General features: G+C 37.9%; 1 protein-coding gene and 1 pseudogene across 1 annotated transcript; both read left to right on the plus strand.

Annotated features, from left to right (window-relative positions):
• Positions 1–229: 229 nt before the first annotated feature.
• Positions 230–26612, plus strand: C3H11orf54 (chromosome 3 C11orf54 homolog). The gene is made up of 8 exons (XM_044668377.1): positions 230–251; positions 6200–6261; positions 17379–17477; positions 19136–19209; positions 19357–19458; positions 21110–21286; positions 23465–23614; positions 26497–26612. Exons 2-8 carry the CDS (start codon positions 6204–6206, stop codon positions 26605–26607), a joined length of 771 nt encoding a protein of 256 aa, XP_044524312.1. The 5' UTR covers positions 230–251; positions 6200–6203; the 3' UTR covers positions 26608–26612.
• On the plus strand, positions 13369–15322 carry LOC123240663 (annotated as a pseudogene).
• Positions 26613–27345: the final 733 nt, after the last annotated feature.

Raw genomic sequence — 27345 nt, forward strand, 5'->3', positions numbered from 1 at the left:
AGTGGGGGAAGGGGCCGGAGGGAGAGGGGAGAGCAGAGAGCCGAGAGCTTTGGGAGGGGCTCTGAAAGAAGAGACCTTTCGTCTCCTGCGATCTCCATAGTTGAATGGCGGAGGCGGAGCTAGGAGCTTGGCCCAGGAAAGAGGTGGGAGGAGGGAAGCGGAAAGAAGGCGGAGCTACGGGTGTTCCGTCTCGGCCCGCCGCCACCACCGTCAGAACTAGCGTCTGACGCAGAGGCTACGGCCGAGATTCCGTAAGTGGAACTGTTTATCGGGACGGTGGTGGGGCGGGCGAAGTGGAGGGAGCGCCAAGGAGCATCTCCATTCTCCCTGTGTTCGGTCTTGGGCTGCTGGGCTTCTGTTTGAACGGGTCAAGCTAGGGAGGGCTCGGAGTCCCAACATGACCTAAGTTCGAATTCCGCATGGCAGTGTGACCCTGGCCGGGCACGACTGGACAACAGTCCAGGTATGAGGTGATGAGGGTTTTCACCATAATAGTGGTGGCAGTGGCGGAGGAGAGATGTTGCAAAGGTGAAATCATTTCTTCCTCAGGTTCCTTATCAATAAAATGGGGGCAGTAAAACTAGCTGGCCTTTATATAGCCCATTAAAGTTTGCTTTACATTTGTCATCTAGTTTGATCCTTTATTTTACTGACGAAACGGTGGCTGAAATTGACTCTGGGTCATATAGCTACGGAAATGTCAGACAAAATTTGAACCTGATTCTTCTCGACTTCCAGTCCAGCTTCAATCCACTGATAACCATTTAGCTGCCACTAATAGTACCTTCCTTACTGGGTCTAAGAATCTAAGGAGAAGGGAAAGTGTTGTGCAAATTTTACAGTGCAATATAGATGCTAGTCTGGCTGTCATTACCACTGATATTATTCCTTCCTGAAGCTTTCTTAAATCTTTTCCATTGCATATACATATGCCTTATACTCACTCTAGCTGGGAATTTCTGCAGGACAGACTGGAGCTGTGTCATGTTTTGCCCTCTATTAGAACTCTCTCCCCAAACACTGGATCTTTGGGTTGTGTCTGGTCGTTCCAGATTTTGGCAAGGCCATTCCACTATTTGGTTCTCCACTCAAATTTACTGTTGTAAAATCCTGGACAAGGGTTAATCAGGTTCCTTGATCGCTGAATACTTGGCTAGTAATACTTTAACAGCCAAAGGGATATTTAAAAAGACAACCTTTGTACAGGCTGCCTATTTTGTGGGCAGCCTCTTAGGGAAGTTAGAGATTAAGGAATGTTGTGTTTTTTTTTTTTTGGTTTTTTTTTTTTTTTTTTTTGCGGATGGGAAGGGGAAGGAATGAGACTTGCCGGTTTTTTTTTTGTTTTTTTTGATCAGATATGTTTTTTCAAGGATATAGAATACTCAGTGGAGAAAGGCTTTATGCCAAAGGCACCTATGACTAATCTAGTCTTGGAAAATTGCCTAAGGCACAGAGAAGTCTTTCGCTCTGGGGCAGGTAAACAAACTAGAAATATAGGAGAGTTTTGGGTTGTGTGTGCAGGGTTGCTGGTTTTTTCTAAATTTAAACTTTCAGCAGCTAATTAATGTAATACAAATAATGTAATACAAAATACAATTAATGTAATACAAATAATGTAATACAAATGTAACACAAATAATGTAATACAAATAATACCAATTATCACTATTTTAAAAGGTTCACATTTATTGTATTTACTTTTAACCAATTAAACTGGACACCTACTTTTTAGCAAGCTGTTCTTTTCCATTAAGGAGACAAAAGAATCGTTACTGATTTTCTTTCTGACCTATATGTCCCTGATATCACATAGCCATAGAAATAAAATCTCCATTCTCCCTTACTAGAGATACCTCAGTGTTATCTACTGACTACCATGTCCAAAACAACATATTAACTATCTATACTCTCTTGAGAAAAACTTATCATCCCTTACATCAAGAAGTAAGCACCTTCAGAAAAATGAAAATTGGCACTAGGGACAGCTAGATGACACAATGGATAGAGGACCAAGCCTGGAGTTGGGAGGACCTGGATTCAAATTTGACCTTAGACATTTCCTAGCTCTGTGACCCTGGGCAAGTCATTTAATGCCAATTACCTAGTCCTTGCTCTTCTGCCTTAAAATTCTTACAAGGACAGAAAGTAAGGGTTTTAAAAAATGACACTGAAGAGGAAGAGTCTTACAGAGAAGAAATATCACCAAATAGAAGATGCTATTCTTCTAGGATGTTGAAATTTAATTTAGTTAGATTACAAATGATTTTTTAACAGAATATAAAAGCAGGCACAAAATACAGTACAATATATATATAAATACTGATAATGTGGAATGAGAGTCATAGAGTTGGTAAGCAGATTAGTAGGGAAAGCTTTTTAGGGGAGTTAACTATTGACTCCTTTTGAAAGAAATGATGAATGTGGATTATATTCACTTTGGAGTCACATGTGAACTATAGTTCTGAAGTAAAGGCCCCCCCCCCCCCAAGTCAGTGGCCTCAGCTGGTAGCCTAATAAATAATACACTGAGCCTGGAGTCAGGAAGATCTGAGTTCAGAGATGACTTCAAGATAGTTTCTGCCTATGTGACCCTGGGCAAGTCACTTTTCTTCCATCTGCTTCAGTTTTTTCAACTGTAAAATGGTAATATTAATAACACCTACCTTCCCAGGATTGCTGTGAAGATCAATATTTGGTTTTTTTTTTTTAAGCACTTAGCACAGTGCTTATATAAAAGCTTATTTCTTCCCTCCTCTTTGCCCAATAGTCATTTACAAATCTGTCCATATTTTCTCCAAACTTTGAGAAAATCCACAAGCTTTTATTAAGCGCCTACTATATGCCAGGTATTGTACCAGGCTCTGGAGATACAAAAATGAAACAATTCCTGCTTTCTGGATTATATTCTACTGGTAGACATAGATAGCTAGATAGCACTAGACTTGAAGTTAGGCTGTGCATTCAAATCCAATTCATTCAACTTCTCTGTACTTCCATTTCCTCATATGCAAAATGGGCAGAAGGGTTGGTCCTGGATCTCCTTAATAAGATCCCTCCAGCACTAAATTTATGATCCTGTGCTCCAAGTAAGAGAGGAAGGACGGCACCTGTGCTTTCGGTAGTATGGGGAATTCACAGATAAAGGAAACCTCTTTGACCAAAGCAGATTAGTCCATTCTCTACCAATTATATACTGCAGTCTGAAGAGAATTCCCTAAGGCCAAAAGGTTAGGTGATTTACCAGGAGGTCACCCAGAGAGAATGGGTCAGAGGTTGAATTTCCCAACTTGGAAGCCAGATCTCTCTATTATAGCACACTGCCTCTCACTGTAGAAGTATATATAAAATAAATAAAAGATTTTTGGGGGGGAGGGAAGAAGAGACTCGGGAAGATTTTCTCATGGATCAGATGGTGTTTGAACTGAGCTTTGATGGAAACCAGTATTTCCAAAAGAGGGAATACAAACCAGGTATCAGGGATGGTCAGTTCCAGGCACAGATAGGACAGATGGAATGCCCTTGGGAAAAGCACCAAGAAGGATTGTTTCCCTGAAGTGAAGAGTATGTAAAAGGTAATATTGTCTAATAAAGCCAGATAATATAGGAGAGGGTCAAGGCACAGAGGCCTTTACATGCCAAAGAGAGGAGTTCGAATTTGATCCTAAGGTTAATGGCAGCCAGGGAAGAGGATTGTATAAGGGCAAACATAATGGGGTCAGATTTATGTTTTGGCAAAATTACTCTGGTAGCTCTTTGATGTATGAGCCTGAGTAGGGAGAGAGAACCGAAGGGGACCAACTGAGAGGCCCTTACAGTAATGTAGGTGAGAGATGGTGAAGACCTGAGCTAAAGCAAGAGCCATGTGAGTAGATGGAGAGAAGGGCTCAGATTGGAGTGATACTGTGAGGAGGCAAGATGGGCCAGGCCTATTGATACCAGACTTACAAACTTGGGAGACTGGGAAGATGGATCATAGATAAGATCATAGATTTAGAAAGGGATTTGAGAAATCATAGATCACAGCTCTGACTTTAAAATTAAGGAAACTTAGTCACAGAAAGGTTAATTGAACTGCCCAGAGGTACACAGCTAATATATTTGAACTTAGTTCCTCCTGAGGCCAAGCTCAGTGCTTTAGTGATTGGGCTATGTTGCTTAATGACATCTGAGTGGTGAAGTGGAGAGAATGTGGGACCTGGAATCAGGAAGATCTGAGTTCAAATCTGTCTCAGACACTTGCTGGCTAGGTGACCCTGAGCAAGTCATTTAACCCTGTTTGCCTCTGTGTTCTTATCTGTAAAATTGAGCTGGCAGAGGAAATTACAAGCCTCTCTAGTATCCTTGCCAAGAAAATCCCAAATGTGGTTATAAAGAGTAGGACATATTTGAAAAACAACTGAACAACATATTGCCTCTCTTTTTGGCAGAAATTGGGACGTTTGGAAGAGGGATGGGTATGTGGGGAAAGAAAGAGACAGTGGGGGTGACATTTTGAACTGAGATATGTCTGAGACATCCTCCCTCCCAGAGTTGGCAAGCAATTCAATCTGGTTTGCACATGTATCATCATGCAAAACACATCAAGTTTAAATGTCCAGTATGTAGATAGGGGGAAGCTGGGTGGTTCAATGGATTGAAAGCCAGGCCTAGAGACAGGCAGTCCTAGGTTCAAATCTGGCTTCAGACACTTCCTAGCTGTGTGACCCTGGGCAAATCACTCATTGCTTAGCCCTTACCACTCTTCTGCCTTGGAACCAATACCTAGTATTGATTCTAAAACAGAAGGTAAGGATTTAAAAACAAAAACCAATATGTAGATAGATAGTGATGTGAGGCTTAAGGATAAGTAGAGTTATAAAGAAGTTTTGAAATATCATGTGGGGAAATGAGGTAGTTCACTATTGATAGGGGTTAGGTTCATGGATGGAGAAAGAGACAGTGGGGGTGACATTAAAGAGGTTTGCAACCACCACTTCTGGGAGCTTGCACGAATCATTGTCAGTCAGTAAACATTTATTCTATGTATCGTTTAACTCTTTTTTTTTTTCTTTTTTAGTAACAACTCTGAGACTGAAGAGAGGCAAGGGCTAGACTAAACAATTGGGGTTGTGACTTGCCCTGGGTCAACACACCTACTATGTATTTAAGGTCAAATTTGGACTCAGATCTTCCTAACTCTAGGCATGGCTCTCTACTCACTGTGCCACCTACACGTCCCTAATAAACATTTATCAAGTACCTTCTTTGTATGCCAGACATTGTGTTAAGTGGTTTTTGTTTTTTTTAGGAACATCTTGTTTGATCCTCACAACAACCCTGGGTATTATTATTCCCATTTTGCTGAGATTACAAAAAGAGGCAAATGATGGTCTCTGCCTTCAAACATCTCACAATCTAATGGTGGGGAAAATAAATATCTGTGCAAACAAACTATATACAGGATAAATAATAAATAATTAAAAGAGGGAAGGCACTAAAACTAAAAGGGTGGGGGGGAGGTTTCCTTTAAAAGCTGGGACTTTAGCTGGAACTTCAGGGAAGCCAAGGAAGCCAGCAGGAGGAGGGGAGAAGAGAAAGAACATTCTAGATGTGGGAATCAGCCAGAGGAAATGCCCAAATCAGGATCATGGAACAGACAGAGAATATGTAGCAACCAGTAAGGTATAAGACAAATAGAAGGTGGGATGAGAGTAGTTATGAAGGATTTTGTACACTAGATGATTTTGTATTTGAACCTGGAGCAAGGGGAAGCCCCTGGAGTTTATTGTGGAGGGAGCTGGCAGGTAAGAACTATGTTTGAGGAAAATCACTTTGTGGCTGAATAGAGGATGAATTAGAAGATCCATTCAAACAATGATGTAGTGATGTCCCAGAAAAGCCAGAAGGAATGGGATGGGATTGAATCAACCCAGCTAGGGCAAGGAAGTAGGTATATTTTATGTATTAATGTGTTATTTGGATTTAAAGGGAACTTGTCATTCTTGGTCCCCTTCCATCCCCCACCAAAAAAGGAAAACAAATCTGTCATTTAAAAAAAGTTTAAACTGTTGCATGTTAATAGAAATCTAAAGCCATTTTGTCTTCCTTTAATTAGTGGTTCTTTATATTCATTGACAGGGTAATAGCTGTGCATATTTGGTGTACTGTGAATGTTAGTAAATTGCCTAAAGTATCTTTTTACCTCCAACTTTGTGTACAGCAAAATGGCAAGTGTTGAGAAATTTCCTTTTCATGTGCCACGTTTAGAAGAGCTTGCTGGAGGTAAGTCCAAACATTTGTGGCAGCTTTGGGGTTTTTAATTAATCTAGGAAAATGTAATTATAAAAGCTGTTATTTACATTATTTTTTGTCTTTTCAATCATGAGTTCTTAAAAGTACTGAAGTCATCATATAAATACATTTTTCTTCTTTTTCAATTAAAAATAACTATTTTTCACTTCAAAAACTAATAAACCCAGCATTAACTTGGGATATAGAGCCAGAAATTTTGTTATAATCACACAAAAAATATTAATATAACAAAATCCCACCTACATAGAACATAATTTTAAACCAAGATACAAGTTTTATTGAAAGTAACTACTTATAATCACAGTTTCAAGTCTATCTGATCCCAATTCAGATTATTTTGTCCTCCCCAGATGAATCACTTATCTCTTCTCTTATAAATTTACCAAATTACATTAAATATGATAGTATATGTGATCACAAATTCTTATTTGAACCCAGCCTTGTAAGCTCAGTGAGGATTGGAAACCATGTCTTATTCTTTTTATGCCTTCCTTAGTTTTCACTGGTGTTTTCTTTGATGCTTTATAATGGTGTGAAGGTGACCATGAGCTCTCTAAGCTGTAAAGGCCTTGAGGAAAGACAGGTTCAATGTATCTCCCCTTGGAAGATCAGCATACTAAAGTGTAGAGAAGCTACTCACTAGGTTAACCATGTGGAGATTAAAATTAATATGCAAAATACTAAATATTATATTTATGAATATTTTATTAATAATAAACTAACACACCTAACTAAAAGGTTACTAACCAGCTGCTTCCAGGAACAAAAGAGAAAGAGGGAGGAGTTACAGCCAAATATAAAACAATGTTGTGACCACACAAACTTGGAGGCGCAGGAGAGATTAAAAGGAATTTTGGGAAAACTAAGGGACGTATGGGGGATGAAGTCCAAGGCTCAAAACCTCCATTTATATAACCATCAAGTAATTAATACTTTTGGCCACAGAATCTCAGGGAAATCATATACTAAGGTGGAAAAGGAATTTCAGTATGATTGGTAGCAGCAGTCCCAACTCTGTTCAAATTGCAGCTCCAGTGGTACTTTGATACATGAGCACCTTAAGTCTCGGGCAATTTTGAGATATGAGTAGTTACAATAAAGCTTTAAGTCACGAGCAGATGTTTGAATCATGAGCTTCTGTCACCCTCCACTAGATAGCCTGCCAAACGTTCGGTTTCACAAATTACATGAGGCTGAGGCTGTCTTGTTTAGTTCAGTGTTTAGTGGGTTTTTTCTTCATTAGTTTGAATTTTGTTATTAGGGAATAATGTAGATAAAGGGGAGGGGACGAAAACTGCCTTACATTTCAACAGATAATTTGTGGTCTTCACATTGGACAAATGAAATTTATAAATTTCTTTTCCTGTTAAGGGACAAGTGGCTAAGACCAGAGTTGATAACATAGGCACTGAGTGCTTTGAGCTAGATTTTTTTTATTTTTAAAATTTTTATTTAATTAATTAATTTAAAACATTTTTCTGTGGTTATAGGATTAATGTTCTATCCCTCCCCTCCTCCTGCCACCTCCCATAGCTGATGCACAATTCCACTGTGTCATTGATCAAGACCTATTTCCATATTATTGATATTTACTCTAGGGTGCTCATTTTGAGTCCGTATCCCTAATTATATCCCCATCCGCCCATGTGATCAGGCAGTTGTTTTTCTTCTGTTTCTACTCCCACAGTTCTTCCTCTGAATGTGGATAGTTTTCTTTCTCATAAGTCCCTCAGAGTTGTTCTGGATCCTTGCATTGCTGCTAGTATAAAAGTCCATTACATTCTATTTTACCATAGTGTATGCGTCTCTGTGTATAAAGTTCTCCTGGTTCTGCTCCTTTCACTCTGCATCAATTCCTGGAGGTCTTTCCAGTTCACATGGAATTCCTCCAGTTCATTAATCCTTTGAGCACAATAGTATTCCATCATGAAGAGATAAATTTGCTCACTGGGGTTTACAGAGGGTGAAGGGAATGAAGGAAGAATGAATGAGTGAAAAGGGATAACAAATAAAAATGGGGAATCATACCCACACCCACAAACACAGGACTTGGGAATGGGTTGTAGCAGTTTGAGTGAGTGGCAGTTGAGATCCATCTGACTCTCAGACTACATCAGCTATGGATACCTACTTACTATGGTGAGTTCACTGGGTTGAGAAGAAACAACAGGAAGTTAAAAGTAACAGTTTTAATACCAAGTTAAAAAAGGGTAAGGTTAAGGGGAAATGGTCACTCTAACACTACTGGTCTAGGACAGTGATGGGCAAACTTTTTAAAGAGGGGGCCAAAGGAAAGGAAATGCTCATCTGTCAGTCTGTTTCTAAGGCAACTCTTTTGAAGTTTCATTGTATTGTATCCTCCTCATTGTATTCGTCAGATTAGGAATAATGTTGTGCAGCTGGATAGAACATTTCAGGGGGCCTCATCTGGGCCGTGGGCCGTAGTTTGCCCATCATTGGTCTAGGAAATGAGTCTAAGGGCTGGTAGTTGGGAAAGATCCTACACTGACCCTAACTTCAGGCTGACAGGGCCAGCCTGTAAGGTCTAGGGATTAGATGTCTCACAGCATGGTTTTCCACTGATCCAGTGATGTTCAGATATCCAGGTATCTTAGTAAGTAAATCCAAAGGGTAAAGCCAAGGAACTGAACTGGTTTGATATGTCCACCAACCAAACTAGATTTCACTGCTCCACTTGAACTTTCCCAGGGTAGATGGGTTTTACAGGAGACCAATACTTTCTGGGCTCTTCACCTCCAACAGCTAAGAAAAAGCACCTAATTGTCAGCAGTTGCATCCAGAGAGAGTCCTCTGTGTGATGTCCCTTGCTGAATTCCAAGTTTGGAATGTTTGGAATGACAGCTCCTGTCAGCTTGCCTAGCTAAATCTGCTTTCCTATTTCGCTATTACAATCACCAACAGATACCACAATTTGTTCAGCCATTCCCCAATTAAAGGGTATACCCTCGTTTTCCAGTTTTTTGCCACCACAAAGACCGCAGCTTTAAATATTTTTTGTGCAAGTCTTTTTCCTTATGATCTCTTTGGGGTATAAACCCAGCAGTGGTATGGCTGGAAGTCTTTTAGTGCTTTTTGGGCATAGTTCAATAGTTTTGGTTCTGGTTTGTTTGTTTTTCCTTGTCAGGTTTCTTTTCTTTGTTTCTTTGTTCTTTCCTTTTGTTAGTTTTTGGACTTTAACCAGGGACTGGGAGCCTTGTTTTAGCTGAGGTGTTCCCATCCAACCTGCTATCCTCCATCCTTTCCTCCCCTTGGATCTTTCCAGCCTGACTGCCCTCCCCAAACTTAAATTGGTTTCCCAAATACCATCTGGACCTCAAACTCCACCCCATCCTGCTTCCCTGGGACCATTGATTCTCATTAATAAATACACAAAAGGGTAAAAAGGGGAGGGATAAGATAATATTGTAATTTTATTTCTTTATTTTTTGTTCTTATCTATAAATATATTTATTTATAAAGTACATTTTCATATTTAAAAGCATATAAAATAAAAATTTGAGTGGTTTTTGGGGGCTCAAATGGATTAATTACATTTCCATTAATTTAAATGGAGATATTCAATTTGGCACACGACAAATTGAGTTATGAGCTTGGCCATGAAACGAATGAAACTCATGTGTCAAGGTACCACTGTATTTTGAAATACTAAGGTTTTGAAGATCTCTTCATCCTACTCCAACTCACTCCCACAGCCTCAGGCTCTACCATAGGGCTCTGTATAAAGAAGGTGCTTAATAAATGTGGGTAAGATTGATTTCAAGGCCTAGGCAATGGCAGCAATTTTATGTTTCATTAAATTTTTGCTAATTTAAAATAAGTTTTAAATGTACTACAATCTGTTGAGCATTAGTTGACTCTTATTTAACAATCTTACAAAATTAATATTGTTATTCTAACCTCCCCTGGTGAAACACTGTTAAAAAAAAAAAAAAAAAACCTGGCCAGATTTCTCTACCTGGCTTTATTTCTCTATTGATAGCTTTCTCAAATTTCCATGTGACCAGCAGTTTAAAAAAAATTTTTTTAAGAATTTACAGTTTGAGTAGGCACTTTCTTGATAATCTTTTAGTCTCCACTAGATTTGGCTGAACGCCAAGGAAATACTCAGATTTCTCTCTTGGCATATTCCTATACCTTCAGTTTTCATTTCCTTAACGTTAAGCCAGCAGACATTTATTAAATACCTAGTATGTGCTAAGCAGTGGGAACACACAGAAAAGCAGAAGGCAATCCCTACTCTCAAGGAACTTACAATCTAATAAGGGTCTAAGTCTTCCTGCCATAAACCACTTCTCCAGTCAGTGACAGGAGTCTGTGCATCTGTTTTTGCTAGGCGGGCGGGCATAGTTTATTTCAAAATACAGATAGATATAAATATCCCCATACTAGAAATTAGTAAATCTTTTTACAGAAAAATCTTTCATTTATCTGTTTGGTATACCTAGTATCTAGCATAGTATCTTGCACATAGTGGTACTAAATTGTTCACTAATATCCAGAGAATGATATAATAAAAATCTTGCTCCAAAGAGAGTAACAGTCTAATAGGAGAAAAATAAAGATATATATAAATAACTGTGATGCAAGAAAGAGTCAGACTAGTACAAGGAAGTCTTGACAAAGTGTTATGACAAATTTAAGGAGGGAATGATCATTCATACCAGCGGTGGGAGAGCATCAGGAGAAGGTATCAGCTCAGTTGGGTTTTGAAGGAGGGGAAGAATTTCACTAGAAGGAAATGATCAGGAGAGAAATTATCTAGACATGCTAGATAATATTAACAAAGTTACAATGACAGGAGTGAGCAGAATGAAAATTGGGGAAACAGAAGAAGTACTATGATTTAAGTCTGGAAAGATAAATTAAAGCTATTTAATGAATAGCCTTGAATCTGGGGTTCACACTTTAGCTGATAATCTGGTAGGCAATGAGGAATAACAAGATTAATTAGCCATTCATTAGAAAGATTAATTGAATAAATGTTTGAAGGATGGATTGGTGAAGAGAATACACTGAAGGCAGCAATAGTTATATGGAAGCTATTGTATTAATCTTAAGAAAGAAGAGAAGAAATAACCTAAATGAGGGTAATTTCTATGAAAGTTGAGAGGGGACAGATAAAAAGATATTGCAGAAGTGAAATCAATAGAATTTTGAAAGTGATTGAATTTGGGGGATAAGAAAGGCAAAAGAGTCTAAGATGACTGAAATTATAAACCTGGTTGAATGAGAAGATGGTGGTTCTGTCAAGAGAAATAGGAAATGGGTGTTGCGGGGGAGAACGAGTTTGGGGGGAAAGATGATGAGTGAGTTTCTTTAGGCTTGTTGAGTTTGAGATGCTAGGAGAACATATAGTAGATAGTTAGAAATAGAAGACTTAGGAAAGGTGGTAGGTAAAGATATATACTTTGAAGTCAAGAGTATAGTAATCATTGAAGTCATGATATTAGCTAAGAAAGAAAGTATAGAAAGACCTCATACTCATTTTAAAGGTGTGAGTAGAGAAGATAAGAAGCTAGACAAGGAGAAAGAAGAATTTGATCAGAAAAGTTGGAGAACAACCAAGTGATTGCTGTGACATGAAAACCAGAGAAGAGAATATAAAAAAAAAAAGAATGGTGTCACTGTATTGTTAAAGGCTATGGAGAACAAGAGGAGATGAGAATATACAATTCAGTAATTAGATTGTCAGTGACTTGGGGAGTGATGTTTCCATAGAAAGGTGAAAATGTATATCAGATTGCAAGAGACTGAGAGGTGAATAAGTGTTGGAACTATTCAGCAGCTCCAGGGTCTGGAAAGGTGCATAAAGAAAGGTGAGAAAGAAAGAAGCAGAAGCTGGAGGCTGTCAGTTTATCATATTAACTCATGATTGCTCCGACAGGTAGTGAGCTTGGGATTTATTATATATACCTTTCAAAGGTAGTTTCTTACAAAGCACAATTGAAATTACAGAATTACATCATGATTGACATATAGCTTACAAAAAATTTCTCTCATGAAGATTATGCCTGGATGAGACAATGCCCAAGGTTGAAAAAAGAGTCTTACTTTATCTAAATGCTATTTTAGTAAAAAAGCTTCCATACTTTGAAAGATATGTTGAAGAATAAATAAGCTTTTAAGATTGTGGGAGGTATTTAGTCCTTGGAAAGTACCTAAGTGAGAATGGAATTTGTCTGGGTTTGCCTACAGTGTCCTTGGAATGTCTTAAAGCAGGGAGAAAAAAGATATAGAGCAGCTTCTGCTAATTTCTGCTTTTTTTGGCTTGGGTAAAAATTGTTAACTCCTTAATTGCTGGTTTACTATACATTACTTAGAGGCTTCCTATAAAACTTAAGGCTACCCTAGAAGATTAAATTAATATGTTTTTAATAATAAAAGGAGCCACCAGGAGGGGTCCAGATTTTTATCTCAGATATGCCATCCACTGTATGACCCGAACTTTTCAGGTCAAACGAATCAATATAGGGCCTACATCAACTTTGATGGGGTCCAGATAAAAGTACCTATTAAAGACCTTATTTCTCTGAGTGGCTCCTGACAAATAAGTAGTAAGGATATGGAAGAAGTTTGGATATTACATTTCTAAATGTGTTCATTTATTTTGTTAAAGACTGCATCTGACTTGATATCAATCTAATTTTTCATAAGTTTCTATAGTTGACTCTAAAAAACGTTAACAGTAAAGAGAGGGGCAAGATGAGACAGTAGCACGTGGAAGTGACAGGATCAGGGGTAAGTTTTTTCTTTTTAGTATTGGAGAGACCTAATGATATTTGTAGGCTTAAGAAGCAACCTGTAGTGACGGAGAAAGTGAATATGAGAGATGAAAGAAATACTTGATGAAACAAGTCATTGAAACATCTAAAGGACTCTCAGTTGTGAAAGTATAAAAGCTCCCTTTGACACAAAGGTTTCATCTTTTCTTGAATGGGAAAGAAGAGAGATTGGTGAGACGCTGAGAGGTTAAGATGAGGGAAGGAGGGAAGTAGGGTTGGGGAATTCATGTGGAGGTCAGAGTGGTGCCTGGTCTGAGAGGGCAGTAGACCCATCTGAAGAAGACATGGCTGCTAAACTGTTTGAAGCTGTTGGCAAATTTGGCTTGGGCTTAGCTGTTGTAGGAGGAGTTGTCAACTCTGCCTTATATAATGTGGATGCTGGCCACAGAGCTGTCATCTTTGATAGGTTCTGTGGAGTCTAAGACATTGTTGTAAGAGAAGGGACTCATTTTCTTATCCCCTAGGTACAGAAACCAATTATTTTTGACTGCCATTCCCGGCCACGAAATGTCCCAGTAATCACTGGTAGCAAGGATTTACAGAATGTCAATATCACTCTTTGTATTCTCTTCCAACCTGTTGCCAATCAGCTACCCCAAATCTTCACCAGAATTGGCGAGGACTATGATGAGCAAGTGCTGCCATCCATAACCACTGAGATCCTCACGTCAGTGGTAGCTCAATTTGATGCTGGAGAATTGATCACTCAGAGAAAACTAGTCTCTAGGCAGGTGAGCTAAGACCTCACAGAGCAAGCAGCGACCTTTGGGCTCATCCTAGACTATGTTTCTTTGACACATCTGACCTTTGGGAAGGAGTTCACGGAGGCAGTGGAAGCCAAATAGGTAGCTCAGCAGGAAGCAGAGAGGGCGAGATTTGTAGTGGAAAAGGCCAAACAACAGAAAAAAGCAGCCATTATCTCAGCAGAGGGTGATTCCAAAGCTGCAGAACTGATTGCCAATTCACTGGCCACTGCAGGAGATGGCTTAATAGAGCTTCGTAAGCTAGAAGCTGCAGAGGACATCGCTTACCAGCTTTCCCACTCTTGGAACATCACCTATCTGCCTGCTGGACAGTCGGTGCTCCTCCAGCTGCCCCAGTGAGGCCTTCAGCCCTGCTGATCCTACGGCACTCAGCCATGATTCAATCCATAGCCTTCTCCTTGCCCCTCCCCTACCCAAAATCACTGTGAGATTTAATGATTTGGTTTACACAAAGGAAACAAATTTAAAGTCATTTTGCAATCTTGAATTTCTTTGTAAGATTAAACTATTTCATTCTTTGCAACTCTCCTGTCCACCCCAACTTTAAGTAAGAACTGATATCTGTCCTGAACAAGTGGCTGGGGTAACACTGTTGTCACTGACCTTCTGTAGAAGTACAACCTCAATGCTGCTGGTAACAGGGAAAAGGTCAAAGGAAGAAGAGCAGAGAGAGACATTCAGGTGGACAGCTTTAATGTAGCCTGGAGCTTCCTGCCATTTGACCAGAGAAGATAAGAAAAAGATCCTTAGGTATTGGCTATAGTTAGAAAAAAGGTGGCTCTCCACTCATTCCAGCATTTTGTTTTTAGACGTAAATTTAAAAGAGGTACTATGGAGGGTCAGGAAGGAAATGGTCCAATTGCCATGAGGCTGATCATTAACTATGGGGCTAGTGGAAGCAGATGTGTATGTGACTGGTACTGACTGAGAGAGCTGGCCCTGCTGGGATACAAGGCAAATTATTTTCTCTTCCCACTTAATCCCCAAAGGGTTATGAGAATAGAATGGTCTTTAGAGGGAGGGCCCTGAAATAAATGGGAATCTACTTGGAAGCTTGCCTCTCATCCTTGTCCCCTTTCAAAATGCTCAGGAGGGAGCTCCCAGTCTGAGGGAGTACATTCAGCACTGACTATGTTCTCCAGTGATGTGTGAGTTCTGAGTTCCTGGCTCTTCTATTTAGAGACATTGCCTTTCGGGACAGCTTTGTGGCTTGTGTTGTGGAGGGAACGGGAACAGCCATAGGGAAGAAAACAAATTGTATAACCTGCCTTCAATAAATGACACCCAAATTCCCTTAAAAAAAAAAAAGAAAGAAAGAAAAGAAAAGATGAGGGAAGGATGGAAATGGAGGGAGTCTGGTAGTGTAAAAGATGGATGTCAAAATGTGACTTAAATGGTTTGTGGGTACACACACTGGGTTGAAGGACAGACAGGACCAACCAGGATAGGGAGACCAGGATTCATTGCTAAGCTGATAACTGTCAAGAATGGCATTTGGCTCCAACGGTCACCCAGCTCACCCTAGGCCAGGGTCTATGGAACCAGCAGGCAAAGGTAAAGGTTTTTTAACAGTTTAATTGAGGGCAACTAAATAAAAGATGGGATAGGGGATTTTACACTTGAAAACCTAAAGGTCAAACCACAGGGGCAAGGGGAGGACTTGACTACTCTAATCTTATTGACCTAAGCCAGGCAGGGCCCAAAGGAGCAGGACTGGAGTCACTGGGAAGGATGCTTCAAACCTGGTTCCAGCCAGGTTTGGCCAGCACAGCTAAAGGGGCTTGAGGGTGGCTTTGGGGCTCACGGTTATCCAAGGATGATCACAGGTTGCCAAGAGCCAAGGTGGTCCAAGGTACCCAGGTAGAGTGTGCTTGAGATGCTGTCCACCAGATCCCAAAACCCTTCTCCACTTGGTGCAGCTTTGCAGGTCTTGTCCACTTGCTGAAAGCCTCCACCACTCAAGATCCCAGGGAATCTGGATGCAGGGTTTCCTTAACTCTGAGATCTCCCAGGGCTAGCAACAGTTTGTGCCAACCACTAATGGAGTCCCTCTCAGAGCATAAGCCCACTTCCTGCTCCTTCATTCCATCTTGGAATCCTCCAGCCCTTCCTGCTAGGTCCATATAAACTATATGTAACTAATCCTAAATAATCTTCCTCACAACAGTAGGCAAATGCAAGATGGAAGAGGGTTTGGATTTAAGGTCTTCAAGAAAAGAAGTGTGAGTCTTATTGTCCTCAGCAGCTGAGGCAGCCATGTAAAGATGGCCAAGTCTAAGTCACAACTAGTCTTCTAAATGGCTTCAAGAAACCTAGCCCCACAAATACGAATCTCTGAAAGGCTTTGGCTCTTAATTTTTTGAGCTTTGCTAAGAAGAAAAGGCTATAGTAGATGCAGACTTTCAACTCTTTCATTGCCTAGGGAGAGGCCATTAAGGCTCTCAGCATCAATATTCCCCAAACTAAGGGCCTAAGTCACCAAATGACCAAACTTATAAACTTGTAAACTACAATCAGATGCATTAGACTCAAGTGTATCATCAGATATCTAGTTCCCAAGCTCAGCAAACATATGGACTCCCCTCCATGGCTTCCAATTCCATTGCATACTGCTGATTAAACCCAGTATTACTATTATAAAATCCCCTGGAGCAAAAGATAACAATCTCAAGACTTCAGTAAGAGATTTATTTGAACTTCAAAACTCATTTTTTTCCCAGGTAAGTTATCATCACTATTTTGTACAAGTAAAGGAAATGGAGAGGCATCACTGTTTTATAGAAACTGATGATATATGAATGATAGAACTGTACTGAAATAATCTTGATCAAGAATTATCTTTTTTTTTTGGAGGTATTTGTGGTCAAGGAGTTTTTCATTACCTTTATTAATATCTCCAACACTTAGAACTTTTATAGAAAAGTTTTTCCTGGTTCACAATATTTAAACGAGAGGTGTCAAACACATGGAACCTACTTAGGACTCACCACACTCCTAAGTGCTGCTCAAACCAAATTGAAATATATTTGGAAAATATTTAATCAAATTAATAAAAATAAAACATAGATCATATTCCATTTTAAAAGCAAGTCAGTATATGGTTTTCAGGAATCCTTAAATGCAGTTTAGTGGTCCTTATTTTCTATTTAAGTTGGGTAATACTGATTTAGATGATACCAGGAAAATCTATGGCTTCTCTTGCCATTAATATGTATTAATTCTAGATTAAGTGTTTTTATTTTTGGAATTTTATTCCATACTAAATAATGAGATATGATTGTACCTCTTTGCAGTCTGGTTCTGAGTATATTAATCATGAATAAGTACTTTTTTTCCCATTTAGTTTTTATAATGGTGATGACATTACAAAAAATAAATTTTCTAATTTAGAAAGGACTTTTAATTTTTATTCCTATAAATTTAATGTGAAATATAATATACAGAATGTTTGCAGAAGATTTGACATATAGTTGTTTATTTAATTTGTTAAATTAATAACTTTTTCCTATCTACATATTAGTTCTACAGAATGGACTTAAAAATAATTTTGCTGATGTCCAGGTCTCCGTAGTTGATTGCCCTGATCTGTCTAAGGAACCATATACATTTCCTGTTAAAGGTAATCCTTTCCTTTCATTGATTCAGTACTTTTTAGTCATAGCCATATTATATAACCAAGAATGTATTTATTTAAATAATTATCTTCACCTGGACCAACATAATATTTTCCCAATATCTTTCATTATAAGAATTTTTTGAATATTATGAAATTAAACATATATTCAAAGAATTAGAATAGAGAATATGTAACTAAATCTATTACAGGTTTTTTTTTTTAAGTATCTTTTAAATTTAGCATGGTAATAAAAACACTGATCTTTTTGTCTGTTTCCTTCTGCTTTCTTCCGTGCATTAAAAAAAATGTTTCACTGATGTGCTTTTCTTTATTTTCTTTTTGTTGTATCTCTGTCACTACTCTTGTAATTCCCTCTCACTCTTCTCTCCCATCCCACAGATAAAGGCCATCCTTTATAACAAAGAGGTATAATCAGGCAAAATATTCACATGTTGATTGTCTCTAAAATTGTATGTCTAGTTCTGTACCTAGTACCTGTTTGCCTTTCCATCAAGAAGTGGGAAAAATGGGGGCAGCTGGGTATCTCAGTGGATTGAGACCGGCCTAGAGACTGGAGGTCCTAGGTTCAAATCTGGCCTCAGATACTTCCCAGCTGTGTGACCCTGGGCAAGTCACTTGACCCCCATTGCCTACCCTTACCACTCTTCTGCCTTGGAGTCAATACACAATATTGACTCCAAGACAGAAGGTAAAGGTTTAAAAAAATTTTTTTTTAATTAAAAAAAGAGACTCTGTGACCAAAGCTTTTGCTTCATAGGCCTCCTGGGCCTTCAGGCCTCAGCCCTTGGCACAAGGCTTGGCCTTTTTCCAATTGAGGACTACTTAGATCTGCTTGGGTTAACCAGGGACCTAAGCAAATTATTTAGTTTGTCAGGTTAATTATCTTACCTTATCCTCTCACTAAATTTCTTAATTTCTCTCTCCTTATTTGTAAATAAACTTCCATAAAAGTCATTTTGACTTGAGGTTATTCTTTAATTGGGGATTGATAATTATTCAATTCCCTGACAACCAAACCTTTTAATATTTACCTAATCAAAACCCCTTTTTACCCCAACACACATTTTTGTTCCAATAATTTTGTAGTTGTTGTTCTTCCTACTTGTATTGTTGTTTTTGTTGTATATGTTGTTTTCTTTGTTCTGCTTACCTCATTTTGTATTAGTTTAGGTAATTCTTTCCCTGCTTCTTTGTCTTTATCATATCTGTGGGTTCTTCTATCATATTAGTATCACATTACATTTATTGTACCTGACACTCTTTCTCTCACCTTTGTACCTTCTCACAGTCTGTTCCTCATCCTTGGAATGCTTTTCCTCCTTATAATTACTTTGCAATTCTGCTTTCCCTTCAAGCTGAGACTCAGGTAGAAAGTCTAGTAGGTAGTGCTTCCTGACATTTTTCTACAAATTTTGTTTTTGCTTATCTCTACATATATTGTTCCTCACAGAGAAAGAAAGCTTCTTAAGAAAAGGGATTATTTTATTTGGGTTTGTTTTCCTCATCACTTAGTACAAAAACTGTTGTGTGGGAGGCATTTAATAAGTGCTTGGTGAAATGAATTGAATCACACTTTGGTATAAATAGAAAGAAATAATAAAGTTTGGTCTAGTTTTAAAAAATAACCTATCTGTTTACAGGGATCTGTGGGAAACCGAGAATTGCAGAAGTAGGTGGGGTTCCTTACCTCCTGCCTCTTGTGAATAGAGAAAAGGTGATTATTTTGCATTTACATACAAATGTTGTACAAGTCAAGATTATTGAGCACAGGGATGGGAATGTGTCATGGAAAGAAAGATTGGAAGTTAATTGGGAATTGTAAGAAAAGTGTAATTAATATCATTATTTGTGCTTTTCCTAGGTTTATGATATGAATACTGTTGCAAAGCAAATTGATCTTCCTGGGGCTTTCATTCTTGGAGCAGGAGCAGCTCCATTTCAGACTCTTGGGATCAATGCTGAGGTTCTCTCCCATGTTAACTTCTCTCTTTATGCTATAGTATTTTGGTTGCCTTTATCTCTGTTGCCTCACAGGAAGATACATTAGAATGACAGTGTATATGTGAAGTTAGTTGTAAGCTGTTTAGTGTTCCATAGCTATGTTGTGTCTTATGATTAAGGTGTCTCTGACCTTCAATTTTAGAAACTCACAGGGTATAAATTCAGTTATAAGTGAGTTCAAGAACTTGTTTTGATTTGGTACCTTCTTTTACTACCTTCATGTGTAAAAAATTACTCTTAAGAAACTTAAGTTGATTTTTTTTGCCCATGAGTAGAAATAATTCTTCCTCCTTCCTTGCATTTTGCTCCCAAGTATCTTTGGATTAGGAAATGTTATAGGGCACAAATATTTTTTAAGTTATTCCAAAAGGGGGTAATATTTATTTACTACCGAGAAGTATATTCTGTCCATTGTTATATTTTTGAGGAAAAATACTTAGACTTTGAGGTCTAAGGACATGAATTTTAATCCTAGTTCTGCTACTTATTCACAGTATAGAAATCACAATACCTCAATTTCCTCATCTATGAGAGAGGATGATATTTTTACAGTCTTTCCCCAAAAGGAATGCTGAAAAAAATCAAATGAGATGATATATGTAAAGTGTTGATTACTATAAAACATTACAGATATAGCAATGGTAACCATCTTATTGTCATTGAGATTCATGCATTTTTGCTATGACATTAATATCATCTGTGTGTATTTCTCAACCTTTGGCTTTGTTGTGATCATTAGGTAGCTTCTCTCTAATGTATATTTTTTTCAACACATTCTAGATTTGAGATAAATTATTAAGTTTCTCTTCTAAATCGAAATGTAGAATTTTGTCCTTGTGCTTAAAAAATATAAAAATACCTTAGAAATAGATTTTTAAAGGAGGAAACTATACATGTAATAAGAGAAAGGATTACTTACACTAAAGATCCTAATATCATTGATCTAGATTCAGATAGGATTTTTTAATTAGAATTAGTTTATCATACTACTTTTCATAACTTATTAAAAATTAAATATTTCAATTAATTATAGCTAGTTGAGTGGTGATGAACCTATGGCATGGGTGCCAAAAAGGATGTGCAGAACCCTCTCTGTGGGCATGTCTGCCTTCACCTGCCAGAGTTTGTTACTAGAAAGCCAGAGGAACTCAGGGTGAAGCCCTTCCTCTCCCCGTCCATGTGCCTCAGGATATTCCTCACTTACCCCACCCCTCTGCCCAGCAACCTGATGGGAGCAATTCCTCCATCCCCTGTCTAGGGTAAGAGAGGACAGGAACGGAGTGAGGAGGGCAGGTGGGTGCAGCACTTGGTCTCTGGGTGGGACAAGCATGGTACTCAGTCTGGGGAGTGGGGGTGGGGCTTGGTACTCTCTCTCTAACAGGTTCACCATCGACTGGGCTTGGGTCTTTCTGCCTTTTGGGAACTTCAAATTGAATTATTTGTGTTGTCATTATAACTATAATGTGCTATATAAATGTAAGCTACTATTATTCTTATTATTTATGTCAGTACATTTCCTATATAGTGGCATCAACATTGTCCTGGTATTAAAAGCATTTTCCTTCACTAGAAATATAGGAATTGAATAATAAATTTTTTTGTATTCTTCTCAGTTTATGCCAGTTGTCCAGACTCAAAGTGATCACAAGCCTGCTGTGAATGGAAGCTACTTTTCCCAGATTAACCCTGCAGATGGAGGGTGCCTGCTAGAGAAATATAGTGAGAAATACAATGACTTTGGATTTGCCTTACTGGCTAATCTCTTTGCTAGTGAAGGCCAGCCTGGCAAGGTAAATACTAAGAAAAGGACAGTATTTTCATTGTTAATAAAAAAGCCCTGAACTTAACTTTTTGTTGCTCCAAACTTTTTGATTAGTATTTGAAGTTGCCCAGAAAATGGAAAAGTTAAAAAAATGAAGTCTTGTAAAATGCATAATATTCCAGAGTTGTAGAATAATACTATATTTAGAGAGGAAGTCTTTGACTTTAAGAATGAAGATTATACTTGCTGCACAGTACCTTTTTTCCTTTGATACCAAAGGCCAAAAAGACATTAATTTGAGAGGTGTAACTGGTACTTTAGAACCAACCAAGCTAAGGAAAGTATTTTTAGCCACTTTTTTTTGTAGCTCAATAGCCATTCATTCATTTGCCAATTATCATTCGCTTACTAATATTGTTGGAGAAATAACAAAGCACTGCATCACAGAGAAGTTAGGAAAACTGAGGCAACCACCATCTTCACTTCCTGTCAATATTCAGAAAGTAGACTTCAACATTGTTGGTAGTTGAATAGAATATCAGATAGCTTGAAAAGCTGGGGAAATGTGGGCCTGGAGATTTTAGAGCTAGGTCAGAATTCACTTATCCCACTTAGGTTCACTTCAGTACAAAGTATTTGCTTATTCCCATATATATTGAATCTTTGGAGTAACCATCTCTTCAATTCATGGCTAAATCCTCATCTGAAAAATATCTCTTCCTATTATACCATATTATAGATACAGAGATACAGCAATCCAGTAGCAAAAGCATTTAAACAATATAAATAACAAAAAGGGGAATCAGTAAAAATAGTCTCTGTGTGCACAACACATCTCTGACTCCCCAACATTATGATGGAGGACAGTCATTTTTGCAATTCCTACTCTTAGTAGTAGATGCTCAAATGTACATTGATGGTGGGGTGGGAGGGATCAGCTAGGTGGCTCAGTGGATTGAGAGCCTGGTGCACAGATGAAAAGTCCTAGGTTCAAATCTGGCATCAGGCATTTCCTAGCTGTGTGACCCTGGACAAGTCACCTAACCCTCATTGCTTAGCCCTTACCACTCTTCTGCCTTGGAACCAATACACAGTATTGATTCTAAGATGGAAGGTAAGGGTTTAAAAAAATAGAAGTAATAGTAGTCTTGAAGGCTTTCCCAGGAGTGTAGGAAGGGTAGGCTGGAGAATGACTGAAAGTCTTCACTTGGGCTCTATAATCATCAATGGAGTCCAGATAGAACATGGCTTCAGGGTCATAGAATCATAAATCTAGAGTTGGAAGGGTCCTCAGAGGCCAAGTAGTCAACTCCTCTTTGTGTTATTATTTTTTATTTATCTTTTAATCCTTACTTTCTGCTTTAGAAAATACCGTGTATTGGTTCTAAGGCAAAAGAGTGATAAGGGCTAGGCAGTGGTGGTTAAGTGGAGTGCCCAGGGTCACACAGCTAGGAAGTGTCTGAGGCCAGATTTGAACCTTGGACTTCCCTTTTCTAGGCCTGGCTCTCAATCCACTGAGCCACCCAGCTTCCCCCTTACTTCTCTTTTTAGAGATAAGGATTCCAAGGCTATAAAGCTACTTAACTTCTATTGGCCTCATTTTCCTCATCCGTAAAAAGAGGCATGACAACTGCTGCTCCATTTGGCTATGTTTTCTCTTTTTACTCTGAATGAAGCTTGACCTTTACTGCTATAGTGTTTGCATAGCCATTGATGGCCATTGTGATCTTCTTCCATCTTCAATTGTACCCCCCCCCACCCCAATCAAAGTCCCATCCAAGGGGTATCACTAACTAGATATAGATCAAATATTGTGGGAGACATAATCCAGATGGGACATATCTTTATATCATTTTTTAAAAATCAGATTGGGTATATACTTGACTATATTAAACTACATGATATTTCATTTCTCTAATATTTATGTTTACAATCATGCCATTTATGATACTGTCACCATTCTAATAATTTATTTTTTAAGCTGTATATACATGAGATTATACCATAGTATAAATACACTATGAAAATAGTTTTTGTTTGTACCATGTCTGCTTCTAAAGATATACTGGTCAAACTACATATACTTGAGACCAACTATAGATAGCTAACATAAACAACTTGATTTTTCATTTTGTTTATGAACTTATAGCTTGTGATAATTAATGTATGTAATATTCATGTACTATATATATACATATATATATAGGTCATTGAAGTAAAAGCCAAAGGAAGAACTGGAAAGTACAATTTTGTGACTTGTATGAGACAAACTCTTGAAAAGCATTATGGAGATAAACCTGTAGGGATGGGAGGAACATTTGTTGTTCAAAAAGGAAAAGTAAAGATTCATATCATGGTAAGATTTTCTTTTTATTGTTGTGGTTTTGTTTTATTTTCTAATTCAAAACACTTTTGAGGTTCTCTAATGTTTACTTTGCAAATCTTGGAAGACTCCCCCAACCAAGCTTGTATTCTCTAAATTACATTAATGATAATGATAAATTCTACCATTGTGAACTAATAGATTTTATCTCAAGTTCCTGCTATAGTATGAACATCTTAAAGACTTGAACCAAATATAAAGTTGTATGCTCATTAAATGTGTATTTGTTTCCCTAAAAGTTTATTATCATCGAAAGAAAAGCTTAATAATTTATAGCACAAAATTTATTAGTATTTATGTTTAGGAGTTACTATAAGGATGATATTAGAAAATAAGTATTGTTTTATTAGTTTAGAGATAAGAAGTAGAGAAGCTGGCTTGAGGAAGAATTGGAGTTTCAAACAGAACTGAGAAAGAGTCTTAGTTTCAAATGTTGGCAGTTGTAACCATTTTTTCCTGTGACAGTTACTCTCTCTGGGTGTGGCAGTTTGACGGTTGGTCTCTGGCACTTGGCAGAGTCACACACAGGGACTTTTCTCTCTCAGGGCTGGAGAAGGTAATGTCTTTGCTTCTCTCTCTCTCCCTCCCCCCCCCCCCCCCTTCTCTTTCTCTCTCTGAGTGGAAGACCTGAAGGAGCTCACTGTTTTCTTTTCCAACTTGAGAAACACTATTGATTATCTGTTACTATTTATAGATTGATTAAACTCTGAGAAGACCAAAGAAACTCTGGTCTTTGGTTTGGACTCTGAGTCTGTTAAGGCTCAGAGTACTAATTTGATTCTTGTTGAGACTCAACCAGCTAGCCTTTGTTATTTTTATAACTTAAAGGCAAAGTTAAGAATTCTAAGGATAATAGTGGTAATTTTATTTAGAATAGTATAAATTTGGGTTAGACCAGGGAGAATTAGTGTAGCTTGTGAAACACAGGAGAAGGGGTTCCTTACAGAACCACGGAATTTTATTTGGGTGGCATTAGAATCCCTTAGAATTAGAAATCTTTTTTATCCTTATATATTTTAAGTAAATAGTTTATTTTTTCTATAACAAGAGTCTCTTTAGCATTCCTTGCACCTGGCCCTGAAGGGAAGTTCATCTTTGAGCTTTACTTCACTTTATCACTGGAGATACTTTTGATTACATCTATCAAAAGTATCTGAAACAATTTTGAACCTTTATTTCCATAATTTTCATCCTTTATTTTTGTAGCTCACCCTATAATTATTTTTACAGAACAAAGGATTGCTTTCCTGGTAATCTTTCATCAGTAGAGATAAAAAGTCAAGGACTAACAGGAACTTTTTTATGTAATGCATTAAAGTGGCTGGGAGAATACAATAGATAAAGTTTTGGACTTGGATTCAGGAAAACTGAATTTAGGTCCTCCCTCACAGCTGTTTGACTCTGGACAAATCATTTAAATTCTCTCAGCCTTAGTATGATAAAATGAGGATAATAATAGGCCTTACCTCACAGGTCATTCTGAGCACCAAACAATATAACATATAGAAAGATGTCTGTAAACTTCAAAATAAAAATACTATTATTAGTATTATTAGTTGTATACTTTCATCACAAAAAACCCTGTTAAGTAGGGAGTTTAAACATTATTATCCCCATTTTTATTGATGAGAAAGCTAGAAATCAAGAAAGATCAAGTGAATTCACTATGGTCATATTCAGAACCATTAGGACAACCTCAAGTCTATGTAGAGCTGAGATCACATACTAGTTCTTTAATATAGTCGATTTATATATGTTGTGTTCCTTCACACTAGAGAGTAAGCCAGTTGAAGACACTGGCTGTTTTTGCTTTTTCTTTCTATCCCTTGTGCTAACCAGAGTGTCTAGCCCAAAAGTCATCACTTAAAAAACGCTTTCTGAGGGGTACAGCTAGGTGGCTCAGTGGATTGAGAGCCAGGCCTAGAGATGGGAAGCCCTAGGTTCAAATCTGGCCTCAGACACTTCCAAGCTATGGGATCCTGGGTGAATCACTTAACCACTATTACCTAATCCTTACCATTCTTCTGCCTTGGAACCAGTACATAGTACTGATTCTAAGAGAGAATGTTAGAATTTTTTTAAAAATTGAAAAATAAAATAAAGTAGGGTGAATTTAGGAAGTGGGAAAGAATAACAGAGGATGAACTATAATAATACATATATTTATTCAAAATATGCCTCCAAAACCATGAGAAAGGCCCTCTTCATCTGAAGCATTACAATTAGAAGGGACCTCAAAGATCATGTAGTCCACCTCCCTCATTTCACAGATTAAAAAAATGAAGCATGTGCAGATTAAGTGACTTGTCCAAGTTTACACAAGTAGTGTCTGAAGTGGGATTTGAACCTAGTTCCTGCTGACTACAGGGCCAATGCTTGTTCTACTATGTTATGGGGCAATTTATTTTCCCTCCTTATTTCCACCTTCTGGCTTCTCTGGCTTCCTTCAAGGCCCACTCTTAAATCTCACCTATAGAAAGCCTTTCCTAATCCTCCTTAATTCTAGTATCTTCCCATTATTGATTACCTCCAATTTATCCAGCATATAACTTGTTTGTACATAGTTACTTGTATATTTTATTTCCCATTAAATTGAGCTTCTTAGAGGGCAGGAAATATCTTTTCAACTAGGCGGTACAGTGGACAAAGCTTTTGTGTGTTTCCCCATACTTAGCACAATTCCTGGTACAGAGTAAGTATTTAATAAATGTTTATTGACTGACTGGCTACCTAAACCTCTTGGAGTTATAAAATAATAAATGGGAAAAAAAACATGACTTTAAGGATTATAGAGACAACTTTAAGAAACCAGCAATAACATTTAGTATGTTTACATTCTCCTTCTTTTGTTTTAGCCCACAGAATTTTCTTCTTGCCCACTGAACTCTGATGAGGATGTGAATAATTGGTTGCATTATTTTGAAATCAAGGCTCCTTTGGTTTGTCAGCCAATTTTTGTTTCTTGAGACCCGGGGTTCAATTTGTGATTAGAGCATATACACTGTTTTAGTCATCAAAGAGAAGGAGGACACTATCATTATGACACCACTCCAGATACAGTGGAGTATCTTGGGTATTTCCTTTTTGCAGAGGCTCTCTATCGAATCGATAAACCAAAGGACACCCATACATTTGGGCGATATTAATTCAATTAGGAAATATTTTGCTGAGGGAGGGGACTAAATTATGCTTTAAAATTTAAAAATCTTTAACCAAGTTTATAAATAGTGTTGCTCTGCAATGCAATCCAACAAAAAATGACCCTGGAGCAACTCCTTTCTCCTGTGTAATGAAAGGATAGGATGATCTCTTTTGTTATATCATTTAGTTTCCATTAAATACTCCTCCATTTTCTTTTTTTTTCTTTCTGTTTTTTTTTCCTTTTTAAACCCTTAACTTCTGTGCATTGGCTCCTAGGTGGAAGAGTGGTAAGGGTGGACAATGAAAGTCAAGTGACTTGCCCAGGGTCACACAGCTAGGAAGTGTCTGAGTACAGATTTGAACCCAGGACCTCCAATCTCTAGGCCTGACCCTCAATCCACTGAGCTACCCAGCTACCCCCATTCTTCCATTTTANTATATATATATATATATATATATATATAATTTAACCAGAATTGTGACAAGTGATTTGCTTCATAGATTTCTGTGACCAAACAATTTTATCACCTGGTGGCCAGCATACTTGTGATGAGTTTCTTTGT

The sequence above is a fragment of the Gracilinanus agilis genome, chromosome 3 (assembly GCF_016433145.1).
Source record: "Gracilinanus agilis isolate LMUSP501 chromosome 3, AgileGrace, whole genome shotgun sequence".
In the NCBI taxonomy this organism is placed as follows: Eukaryota; Metazoa; Chordata; class Mammalia; order Didelphimorphia; family Didelphidae; genus Gracilinanus; species Gracilinanus agilis.